At 37.3% G+C, this 13,273-nt stretch overlaps 1 protein-coding gene across 1 annotated transcript in view; it reads right to left on the reverse strand.

Moving 5' to 3' along the window:
* The window catches only part of LOC121868738 (ATP-dependent translocase ABCB1-like), a 42,099-nt gene that overhangs the window by 14,922 nt on the left and 13,904 nt on the right, over positions 1 to 13,273 (reverse strand). The window contains exons 4-11 of the mRNA XM_042369611.1: positions 13,095 to 13,261; positions 10,604 to 10,745; positions 7,816 to 7,916; positions 5,201 to 5,372; positions 4,125 to 4,249; positions 3,286 to 3,472; positions 2,410 to 2,587; positions 1,106 to 1,278 (exon numbers count right to left, since the gene is read on the reverse strand). Coding sequence (XP_042225545.1) covers positions 1,106 to 1,278; positions 2,410 to 2,587; positions 3,286 to 3,472; positions 4,125 to 4,249; positions 5,201 to 5,372; positions 7,816 to 7,916; positions 10,604 to 10,745; positions 13,095 to 13,261 — 1,245 coding nt within the window. The remainder of the gene's footprint in view (positions 1 to 1,105; positions 1,279 to 2,409; positions 2,588 to 3,285; positions 3,473 to 4,124; positions 4,250 to 5,200; positions 5,373 to 7,815; positions 7,917 to 10,603; positions 10,746 to 13,094; positions 13,262 to 13,273) is intronic.

Raw genomic sequence — 13,273 nt, forward strand, 5'->3', positions numbered from 1 at the left:
ACAACGAACCAATTGTGGGGAAAGGTGGCTTGTTAAAGCCGGAAGTTCATTATATCGATATATTAAATATTTAAGCCAGAAAAAAACAAAAAAAAACAAGTACAGTACGTACTAAAATTTGCTGTATTTACCTATGAAGTTGAATCTGCAGTTGTTTTCTGGTGATCTTGAGGTGGCCAGTGTTAGGTAACTACATTAACTACTGAAACACTATACACTACTATGGACACTTTATACATAACACAGCACACTTTACACATGTTCGATAGGCCTATGTGGTTCATTAAAGCTGAAATTCTGTATATCGAGGTTCGGTATACCCGGGGTTTACTGTAGCATCAATAAACTAGGAGCAACTTTTTAGCAAACTTTCTATTTCTACATCATAAGACTAGCAAGAAGCTGAAGAAAATTTGACGAGTGAGAAATAGGATATACAGTAAGTCCTCGTTTAATGTTACCCCCGACAACGTTGTTTCATTGTAACGTCGCTACTCTTTAGGTGTCCATGATTCGGACAATGTCCTGCCGATTCGGTATAACATTGTAACGGACTACTCTGTACGGTGCATCACCCTCTCTCCCAGTCAGAGCGGGAGGAGGAGCCCCCATCTGGGTCTCAGTGACTCACCACCCTCCACCTCTCCACTACCCACCACACACTCGCTTCATCTTCGCCCATCAGTGAGTACAATACAAAATGATTTAGTTTATTTATCTTTTTGGATGTATAATATAGTATATACTATTTTCTATAAAAAAATCCCATTGAATTTCTGTATATGTAATGTATTTTATGGGGCAAAGGGAGGCTGGGGAATATAACTCCCGTATTTTATCTATTTCTTTTGAGGAAAATTGATTCCGTTGACTTCCGTTAACGTTGCGGTTCTCGGGAACGGAACCACAATGTTAAGTGGGGACTTAATGTATAGTTCAACTGTAGCTATGTAATTTAGATGAAATGTTCAATAAAGGAACCAGACCTTGAAAAATTCAGGATACAAACAGGTGGTATCAAACAAAGATAAGTTGGTAGGGGGACAAAATATTAGCAGTGAAGGAGATGCTAAAATCTGAATATAATTTGAAGATAGAGACTTACCCTTCCAGAGCGGGTATCATAGAAACGTTGAATCAACTGTATACAAGTCGACTTGCCACAGCCAGATGACCCCACCAGAGCAACAGTTTGTCCTGGATCAACCTTAAGGTTTATACCCTGCAATATCTTGACATCTGGTCGTGATGGGTAGTTGAAATGAACGTCTTCAAACTCTGCAAAAATCATAATCATTGTGGTGCTTTTATACAATATTGGAGATGTAGGGTACCTACAAACCACAGACATAAAATTTAAAATACTGTATAAGAATGAAGTTAAAGGCACGAGATGTGAAACAGAACAACAATAGGGAGTTTGACAAGGAAAAGTTACGGAACTGAGTGATGAAAGAACAGTAAATATGGATGTGGAAGAAGCTTGGATACTTCTAAGCTCAGGAATGAGGGAAGCAGCAGATGAAAAAACAGTTTAGAAAAAAGAAGACGAGCCATGGTTTAATGCAGCAGCAAAGAAGTTACAAATAAGTGAACAGCAGTAATAGCTGAGAAGAGACTGAAGAGACCCTACAACTGAAACAACCTAAGGGCACAGAGGAATAGAGCAACACTAAAGTTATACAGAATGCTGAAGCTGCATCAGAATACTTATTGGGGACCAAAAGGCAGCAGGAAAAGCAAGAAGTAAGGGCATGTATAGAAATAAAAAATATTCAGAACAAACACACTGTGACTGCATGGGCTCTGCAAAGGCATGGAAGTCCTCAACCTCAGGGGAAATAACATAGAAAGTGGTAATTATTAAATGTACGGAGTGCAAATAAAAAACGCAGACCCTGTGGTAATCGGCATCAGAGGGTTAGTATCTACAACATAAGGAATGATGAATACGAGGAGAGTCTGACCCCTGGGAATTGAGGAAGCATGGCAAGATACAGTATTAGAATAAGATTTCAAAAGCCCTAAAAAATGGAAGAATTAGAGACAGGAATCAGGATGAAGAAAGCATTAAGAGTGCAATTTAATAAAGTTTGGAAAAGTTAAGTGGTAACAGAGAATTGAAAGAAGCTTGTAGTCACGTACATAAAAGAAAAAAAGAGGGAAGTAGAAGAGAACATGGAAATTACAGAGGACTAAGATTATTATTAGTTTGAACCCAGGCATTTGTGAGGATTATATTAAACATGATAAGGCCTGTAATAAAAGAAAAACTCAGGGAAGAGCCAACATGGTTTATAACAGGAAGAAAGTTCAGATTAGTGTCGATTATAATTTTTTGTTTTTTAATACAGTTCAATAGGCTATGGACTGTAAGGACTTTATGTATTTTTACTCATTAAAACTTACCAATTATTCCTGTTACAGATGGAGGCTTATCACCCACTGTGCTTGTAGGATCGATGACCGACTTCCTTTCTATTATGTCATAGATGGTAGCAGCTGCTCCTCTTGCAACACTGAAGGCTTCAAAGTAGGGTGCTGCTTGCCCTACATTCATTGCTCCCATTAAAACGCTGAAGAATACCTGAAATAATATGTATGATAATAAATCTTGATGTTGTTAAAATTAACTTTAAATCATGCAGAATAGCATACTGTCTGATGAGAAAAAATGGCTTTGTTGATTATGTTAAAACACGAGTCACCTGATGACAACATGTCTCCCTGTCACCATAGATAGGATGGACACATGAGCCATCTTGGTACAGGAACTTCAATCATTCACATACACCTTGTGCACCAAGTTCTCTGAAATTCTGTTGTGAACTTTACAGAAAAGTTTATTTTACTAATTCCTGATTACAGACTGACAAACAAACACATTTTGGTTGTTATATCCCTCTTTCCTGCCAGGAAAGTGGTGAAAATTAAAACTGTGATTAATTCTAAACAAGATTGAGTGAATTACAACTTGTCAATTTTCTATCCCTGACACTGATCTTAAAAAGTTGCGAAGTTACATTTTGTCACAGGTTTTAAATGTAACTCACAAATACTGTAATTCATTATACACCTTAAAACACATGTTGAGGCAGGAAGCATTCATTTACAATAGCTGATGCAATCACTAAAAATTGAATCTAGACATAATTTGTAGTGAGTTATATGATGCCAGGTGATCAGAATTTGGACTAAAACTACATTCACTGTCACTGATTCTCTCTTAACTGCCAAGAGGAGGTTCTGTAAACCTTATGGATGTATGAAAACCCTGGCACTTACGATGATGAGGGCAGCAGGATCATAGTTTCCATTGCCACTTCGAGACTCGAGAATGAGGTCAGTACCATAATAAAAAGACAAGGAATAGGCTGCATAAATGAAGAACCACATTAGCCCCATCCCAATCCCTGTCACCAGACCACGCTTCACTGCAGCTCTCTTTGCATGTCCCAAATTTGCTTCATATCTGTAATATTAGAAGCATTATGATATTAGTATCACATACAAATATTATAAATTTATTACATAATAACTGAAAACCCATAAATAACTTGTTGGAAGTAAAAATGACAACATGTAAAAATTAAAACTTAAGACTCACTTTTGACATAGACTTAAAAGACTGTTTCAACCAAATAATGTATCATAGAACTGTATTCATTTACTGGTACAAGGTACTTGTCAAAATATATATCAGTCTTTCCATACATGCTTTTAGTTTATACTTTACAAATAAATACTGTAGTAAATAATTCATAGACATAACAGATAAAATGATATAAAAACGTATTTAAGTTTTGACAACAGAAGGTGCAAAGGTCATTTGAAGAAATATGCAAGGAAGTTTTATTTTTTATCTGCAAAACACTCTGCTCTGTATGCAGAACACAATACTGGACTGTACTGTAATGGATAAATAATAAAGTACTGTCTCTTGACAGAAAAAAGGGTAATGTTTCAATGTGGTAATGTGGTAATACAGTACTGCAAGGACAAAATGACTAAAAATTAAGACATTACTGAATGCAACCAAATGAGATTAACTGGCATCAATTTACCCCAAATATTTACACTGAATATGAAAATACCTGTATCAACAAGTGTGCACAGTACAGTACCTGCCAACTTCCTTGCTTTCCCCACCAAAGGCTATCACAGTTCGGATGGCAGAGATCACCTCCTCTGCAATGCTGCCAGCTCTTGCATATTCTTTCATTTCTGAAGAAGTTAGATTTGTCTGAAACTGAAAGTATGCGGGATTAATATTAAGGGGTGTTAACGATAATGCAGCATCAATAACTGATAAAGTTTAGTGTTTATTTCTTAACACAAATACATTATCACACATACAGTTTAGGTAAGTCAGATCTTTGTTGAAGGAAAAAATATTAAAACAAAGCAAATTTCAGGCAGTACTCACTATGTGCACTCCTGCTATGCTATACATATTTTTGGATATGCAAAGAGAGAGAGAGAGAGAGAGAGAGAGGAATACAAAATGGATATGTGTGTGTGTGTGTGTGTGTGTGTGTGTGATTTTTTTACATCAATAGAAGAGCTGAGCCTAGGTGCTGACACAGACAACTGGAAGTATTCCTATGTTAGTTAGTCAGTGGTGTGGGTTGTGCATTATTTAGAGAAGAAGTGTTCTTCCATCTTTGAGGGAGATCTAGAGAAGTTCTAGAGTGAGATAAATAGTACTGTACTGTACTTTACTACAAATGAGTCATCTTTATGAATTAACCAAAGGTGTAATCATCACACTATCATTGACAGTAGTGTGTTAAGTTTTCGAATTTTCCCACTTATAGAAATATAAAAATCTGGAAAAATGAATGAATTTCACTCGATACTGTACAGTATTTACCAGAGAGTAAGTAAATAATTTAATCTCATAACAATCTTCTATGGGTAATAAACCCAAACCCCTAAGTCTTTCTTCTTAATTCTTGTCCCGTCTCCTTTTTATTTAAGCTTGAGGTTTGAAAAGAATGGATGGATAGCAACACAACATAAAAAATGTGTGAGTTAAATTTTTCCCTTTGTAGTCCTCAGTAGATGAACAAAAATCCGTGTACTGTACTGAAATAATTCCTGATGAGGTTGTTGCATTTTAATTCTTGATTCTAGTTACCCTGCAGCATAGTGCAAAAAGCCTCAGAAGAATAGAAAAAAAAAAACGATTGCTACTAACCTTTGCAATAATGCCAGTCGAGATTCCCAGAAGTGGAAACACAGAGAGGATAATGAGAGTCAGCTCCCAGCCATGAACAAAGGCATTGATAAGGGATGCCAAGAATGTGGTCATGAAGAACAAGAACATGCCAACCTTCTCTCCAATACCTTCTTGTAACTTGTTTAGGTCCCTGTAAATATCAGAAAAGGGTAAAAACATTTGTTGTAAAAAGTTTATCCACAAAATAATTAAGTAAAAATAAAAAGCCAAAAAAATAAATTGCTACAAAGCAGATTTTTTTTCCCTATCATGTGGATCTCTTAAAGGCTGGGCTTACTTGATAATTATAAGAAAAAGTTGTGTTCTTTAAAAGGCAGTAAACACCCAGTGAAATGAAGCAAAACAACAGTCACTATATCTACAGAGTTCCTTACATTATCTCAAACAATTATTTTGGTGTATTTGTCACTGTTCACCTGAGCACCTCAATTAACTAATGATGACACCAATAAGGTTGATGTTGATCACAATGAGGAATATATAATCATGAATGGAAAAGGAAAGAAAGAAAAATCCCTAAAAAAGGTGCAACACAGAGCAACTAAGATGATTCCTAAACTGTCATTTTGATTATCCAAGTAGACTGAAGGCCTTAGGATTAGCAACCCTTCAGACAAGGCACAAAATGGCAGATCTCACTGAAACATTCAAAATAGAGTACTGAAAGGGATGGAAAACGTGAACCTGGGACATTTCTTTGTGATGTCATGCATCACCAACACGGAAGGACATAACTACAAGCTTGCCAAGTTATAATGCAAGATGAATATAAAGAAATACTTTTTCACACAAAGGTTGGTAGACTCATGGAATGTTCTACCAGCCCAAGCTGAGGAAAAGAATCAAGAACAGTACAGGGGTTCAAAATAGCCCTTGACAAAATTATAAAGAACAATAAAGAGATCTTACACAAGCCACTGGCCTCCTTCCCTTGGCATTATATATATATATATATATATATATATATATATATATATATATATATATATATATATATATATATATATATATATATATATATATATGCTGATAACCACAAGGAGAGAAGAAAACACGAAGTTCCCAAGCGCTTTTGTGTAATTCACATCTTCAGGGGTGAGTACAGACTAAGGAGAAGTACAAAACAAGGTGTATATATACAGAGGAGGGTGAGACCAGGTCCACAATGGTCAGGTATTAGGTAATGACCCTACTAATCTTTAAATAGCACCGCAACTGTCGGTAGTCAGGTCAGAAGGTAAGGTGACCCAACCTTCTCACCTGGTTACAAATCTTCTTAATTACAAAATTGTCCAGTTTGTACATGCCATTACTAAAATTCATGTTGAATGCTTCGGTATGTTTAATGAGACTAGATTCTATGATGTTCCTACTATCAATTGAATTACAAGGTAATATTGAGGAGGCATTATCCCAGTTAATGCAATGCTTGTTATCCCTCAAATGAACAAACAGAGCATTGGATTCCTGGCCTGTCCTAACACTATATTTATGTTGTTTAAGTCTAGTTACAAGATCTTTACCTGTCTGGCCTAAGTAAAACATATTACATTACTTGCAAGGAACTTTATAAATGCAACCAATTGTGTTGTTGGGGGGAGTTCTTGATTAACATTTGTTTAACAGTGCATGAGTTTTTAAATGTCACATTGACGTTCCAGGTTTTTAGTTATAAAGGAATTTTAGAGAAATTTTTGTGAAATGGTAATATTAAGATATTCTTATGGTCATGGGTGGGCTTGGGATCAGTTCTATAAAAAAATTTCTTTGTAATGTTCAGGCATTTGTCTATGAAAGATCTAGGTTATTTAAGGTTTGAGCCAATATTATAGATATATTTATATTCCTCATCAATGAATTCCGGGCTGCAAATTCTCAAAGCACGTAAAAACATTGTTGAAAATACTGACTGTTTAACTCTATTATGGTGGGCAGAATAATAATGAATGTATGAACACACATTAGTAGGTTATCTATAAATACTGAACTTAAAAGTGTTACCTATTCTGTGTATCAGACAGTCCAGGAATGGCAATTTACAGTCTTGCTCTAATTCCACAGTGAATTTGATCGAGGGGGCTAAGTTGTTAAGTTGTGGCAGGAAAGCTTTTAGGTCCTCATTACATGGCCAGAAACATAATACATCATCAACATATCTAAACCAGACTGCTGAAGGTGGTAAAATATTACTTAATAGTTTCTTTTCAAAGAATTCCATATATAGGTTGCTTAATACACTCTCACCTGTATTAAGCAACCTGCCCATGGAACAGGAGGTGAGTACTGTATCTGCTTGACCACTGCACTCCTTACTGTAATAATAACTCCAGTATACTGTACATAAAAGTTGAGTGAAATAAAATTGGATTCATTATGTTTTTATACAACCTCAATCAAAGACTTTTTTTGTCTATGCTGGAGAGAAAATGGTGATTGTCATTATGGTAATTTTGAAGAAAAGAGGAACAGGATAAGAATGGTAATTATATGAAGATGTAAGCTTTGTTGACAATCGTGATAACTATTAATGAATTCTCAAATTGTCCACTTGAGGAAAATATCCATAAACTCACTCGGTTACTCTGCTGGCAAAATCATTTGTTTGGTGGGTGTCAAACCAGCCTATCTCTTGTATAAGGATGCTCCTCAGGAACAGTCTTCGAAGTCTGAATACCTGAAGTCAAATAAGAACTATCAGACTGCATATTAAAACAAAACTTTCACAGTACAGTAACCACAAAAATAAAGGATAACGTGCTGCACGGTCTCTTGGCGTGTTGCTAACTCTAATGTATGGTATTCAAAAATACAGAAAAATGCTTCCTTCCTGATAATGTTTCTGATAACTTATCAGCTTCTAGACATATTATTGGAATTATTGTGAGAATAAAGAAATACCCAGTAAATAAATGCTTGGCAAGACTCAAGAAAAGATGAGTGATACAGTGTACAGGAACTGTATACAGTTTTTTAAAGTAAAACTCCATCATAGCCTCCTCCTACCCTCCAAATTGTAGTACAGTGAAACCCCTAATTAACGGACTAAATAGAGAGGAAGATCCATTATATGGAGATGTAAAATCGCCATCTCACGAAATATATAGACATGAAAGTCCATTACAGTGAGGGCCATTTGACGTGAAACCCCCATCTAACAGATTATATGGAGATAGAATTCCATTATAAGGAGGTTTCACTGTAGATACTCTGTAGATGAAAATATATCTTGGCAGGTTGTTATAGTACATGTAATACAGTACATGTACTGTATTACATCTACTATATGATCATCTATACTGCTATATACAGTACTTATATATGCGTGGATGCCATATTGTACCTTTTAAGTCTGATAATTTCAGCAAAAGAAAGCAACCTTTTCAGTTGTCGTTCAGCAAAACTAACTTGCAGAATCCTTTCACAACAGCATCAAGCATTACATCTACAGACAATATGTTATTTACAATGATAGAGTTAAAAGAAACTCCATCTATGTGTGACTAATGACCCACTACATACTGTAGCACAGAAGCTCATGCCAACCCTTTCATGCAAGATAATGTTTTCAGCTTCAGACAGTCCTTCATACTCATTTCCCTCACAGTCATGTGCTCAATTCTGTCTCTCCACTTCAGGTTTTGCCTTTCTTTTTACACTCATCTCACTTCCATTCATTATTCTTCATACCTATCATGTTCAATCTCTCCAGATGTTCATCTTTATGGTAAAAAGAACATGGCAATACAGTCAACCCTCGCTTTACGCAGTCCCACTTTACGCGTTTCCACGTTTACGCGGTACCCTGCCGAACACGGAATGCTCACTTTCTGCGGTGTGTGTACCCTTTTACGCGGAGAGCGGCGCGAGCAGTGTGCGCACAAGGTCGCCCAGTCATCAAAACATTACCGAGTTCTTCACCCGCCACCCACCACAGCTGGCCCAAGTCAGTGATAGTGATAATGATAGTGAGGATATGGACTTTGATGGGTTTGACAAAGAGGCCCTGCAAGCCTCTGTGGTGGATAGTGATACAATTGATACAAGTGATACGGGTGAGGGCCAATAATCTACCCTCTGCCTCGGAACCAACCCCCCATCCCCGTGTGCCCACCCATCTTTTCTACTCATGTAAGTGTTAAAAAACCTAATATTATTGATATTTCTCTTAATTATTAATTGTGTGTGCATACCATCATAAAATTAAGAAGTTATTTTTACTACAAAGTAGGTAATGTGTCTGAAAAAGTGGAGTTTGGGGGTCGGCCCGGTCTCTATTTCAATTAATCCCATATGTTATGTTGCTCACTTTACGCGGGCCGCCGTGGGTTCAATTGACCGAGTAAAGTGAGGGTTCACTGTATATAAAATTTTATTTCATATTCTAATTGCACTGTACCGTATATCATCCAGAATAAACTTAACCTCTGACATTCGAACAGTGTATCAAATGCAAATCAAAATCACTAAATTCCATGATGGAGTAAAAATAATTTCTTTTAAGGAAATAACCATTGTTCAGTAACAATAAGTTTACATTCAATGTAACTACCGGTACAGTACATGTACAGTACTGTAGTTCCGACGATTCTCACTGAAGATTGAATCATAATACAGTGATATCCCCGTTAGCTGGAACAATTGGTGCAGAGCACTTCCGGGAATGAGAGATTTCCAGGTAATGAGACGACTCTCTCAAAGCCGGAAAAAATCCTTCATCCCCGGAATTTTCCGGGAAACCGAAAATTTTTCTCGGAATTTCCAGAAAATGCCCCTGATTTTCATCTCTCAAACCCGAAAAAAATCCCCCATCCCCGGAATTTTCTGGGTATCGGGAAAAATTTCTCGGAAAGTGTGCCCCTGGAAAAATCGCTCCCAAAGCCTGAATTTTCCAGAAAATTCAGGCTTTGGGAACGATTTTCCGATAAAATTTCAATTCCGGCTATCGGAGAGTCCCGGGTTTGAGGGATTCCGGCTAACGGAGATATTACTGCATTGATAATGTAACTTGTCTATGTTAAAAAGGAGACACTGGAATGCTGCACTCATTCTAAGTCAAACTGATCAAGCAGGTAATAGTGATGCTAATTGCAATAACTAGGGTTAACTGATACAACCTGGGTTGTGGTGGGACAGCGGTGACATGCTTATCTCCCACTACTGTGTACTGAGTTCAATTCCTGGCCCAAGACAGATGTGAAAAGGATATTATCGGCATTGACCCTACCAAACCTCACAGTTTTTCTGTGAGAACTCCAGTTTCCTCTTGTACTAACACTGGACAAACTCATGAGGAAACCGGGGTGGTATTAAACAAGCCACTAGCTTCCTCTCCCTATAAAGTACTGTATAGTTATGACATACTTGTCCCTCCGCTGCATAGTTCATAGTAGTCACAAATATGTAACCCATGACCATCTGGATGCCACCTATGATGAAAGTTCCAATTCCAAATACCACAACTTTTTCAAAGAAGCTTTCATCTTCAGGGTAAGGTGTCCCATTTCTGAAATAAACAAATCTTTGGTGACACAGATGTAGTATGTTTGCCTCTCAAACCACTGCATCCCAGGTTCAAGGAGTTGGATTTGACATGGATGTTATCCTGGGTGATCCTACCAAATATTGCAGGTATTCTTTGGGTACAGTACTCAGGTTTCTCTTGTGCTAACTCAAGACAATGAAGGACAAACTCCTAAGGAAGTAAAGGGGAATTAAACAAGCCACCAGGTTCCTTTCCCTGTTAAAGATGTAAATAACAAATACTGTACATCTGTTTGTAAAAAGGAAGATACATACAGAAAGTTTATGTAGAATGATTGGATTATTTTCTATGTACAGTACAGTATCTATTAAAATGAATAAATGGGAAGCAGTACAGTATATAATTAAAACCAAATAAAGACTACATATTGCAGGTACTGTACTGTACAGTATATTCAACTGCAACACAGAGTACGTAACTTAATTTCAAAATCCTATTTAGTTTATACCAAAGGTTTAGGCTGTGTAGGTGGAATGGAGTAACCAAAGACCTGGAACGTAACTTTACTTTTACTTCATCCTCTTTGCTACTGATCAACTTGTTAGCCACCTGGGCAGTCAGTCATGTCTCTGTTACACACTGTTGGAAAGTACTGGCTATGTACTGGCTCCAGGATGTATTTAAACCTGTACCAGTGTTGGTCAAGTCTGGTCTTGAATCTGCTAACACTCGATGCCATCACAAAATTCTCTGGCAGATTATTCCACGAGTTTACAACTCTTACTCCAAAAAGGTTTGCCCTGACTATTTTCTGAGCTTGTGGCTTCTTTAACTTGAGACTGTGACCTCTAGTGGGGTGGGTCTCTGCTAGTTACAGGTATAAACACTTGGCAAAGTAATGTCTTCTTGAGGTGATTACAAGCTTCTATCAATTTATTCATGGACATTCTCAAGTATATCTCAGGGACCATACAGGATGACAGTTCTCAAAACTGGGAAGCACCTCACTTTTGAAGAGTGTTATGAGGGATGGACCATCGAGGTATGTGAAGGCCATTCTAATCAGACCTAATAGCTTATTTGTTTAATTTACCTTCTTCTTACAATGGTCCAAGTACAAACTTAATTTTTTTTTTAACATGTGCACCCAGGTCCTTTTCACATTTGGTCTCAGTAAAAGTTGGGATGTGTGATATGCCTCCTTACTATTGACATAACCTAGGTGCATCCTTTTGCATTTCAGGACGTTGAACTTAATGGTCATTCCTTTAACCATACCCGAAGGCAACAAAAATCTTCCTATTGTACTTCACAGTTGGTTTTTGTTCTTAATTTCTGGCACATCGTCTATGCAACAAGCAAACAAACAACAACGGTCCCAGTACACTGTTCTGTGGTACCCTGCTTGTCACTGGTACACGTGATGACTTTGTTTCATTAATCACCATAAACTGCTTGCAGTCATAAAGAAAGTCTCTGATCCATACTAGTTTGATTTTCAGCCTTTCATGAGATGTGTGATTGAATGCCATGGAAAAGTTATGATATGTATTGTCACTATTTTCACCATGGTCCAGAATGATAATATAGCACCTTAAACTGCATGAAGCAGGGGAGTCCAGGTATAAAACCATGTTGGCCTTCCTTTACAAGGTTGTTCTGTTTTAGATATTACATCACAGTATCAGAGATAGTGATCTCACTAGTACTGTACTTCACACACTATGCTGGTCAAATTCACCAGCCTAAAATTTTTTGTGCAGTGGCAATCACCCTGTTTGAATATAGGACTCACAAAAGCAATTTTCCAGTTGCTGGAAACCCTTTCCTCATCCATGCATCTGCAGAACAGCATTTTAAGGGACTCTGTAAGCTCATTGTACAACTCTCTTAACACTCTAGGATGCACACTATCAAGGTCAAGGCTCTTATGAACCTTGATCATTGACAATTTGGTTCTAATACAGAGGCTTGCGAAAGTGACAGACCATCACTTGGTTGCAATAAAGATGTTGCAAAAACAAAGAGAACTCCCAATCAAGTCTCGTACCGCTGCTACATCTAGCATGGTACTGCTACTAGCCTGGTGCACTACTGTTACTATAACTCAATACAGTACTATTAGAATGTGTATTACAATTTGTGTGTTAAATTGTGGTAAGTGCAAATGACTTAATATGGCCACTATGATTCTGGCTGATTGGTCAATTCTGGGGATGAAACACCTACCTAGGGAAAAGGAATCAGGAGGTTATGTGACCTCGGCTCATTTACTTCCTATTGGCCAGTAATACTGTAATGTATTATCCCCCAGAAGACAAAGACCTTTTACATAAAATACAAAAGATACCAGAATAATAAGCCACTCACGGATTTGACGAAGAGGGAGTTGTGGCGTTGAGCATGCTATTATCAACGAAGGCATTTGTCAGGTCCCCAAACAGAATGAACAACGCCGGCATGCACACTCCTGATAACATGGCTGCCAGCAACCCACCAGCCATCAACCATTTTTCAAATACGGTCGCATATTTAAACTGGAAAAAAGG

This window comes from Homarus americanus, unplaced genomic scaffold (genome assembly GCF_018991925.1).
Source record: "Homarus americanus isolate GMGI-L3 unplaced genomic scaffold, GMGI_Hamer_2.0 scaffold30535, whole genome shotgun sequence".
Classification (NCBI taxonomy): domain Eukaryota; kingdom Metazoa; phylum Arthropoda; class Malacostraca; order Decapoda; family Nephropidae; genus Homarus; species Homarus americanus.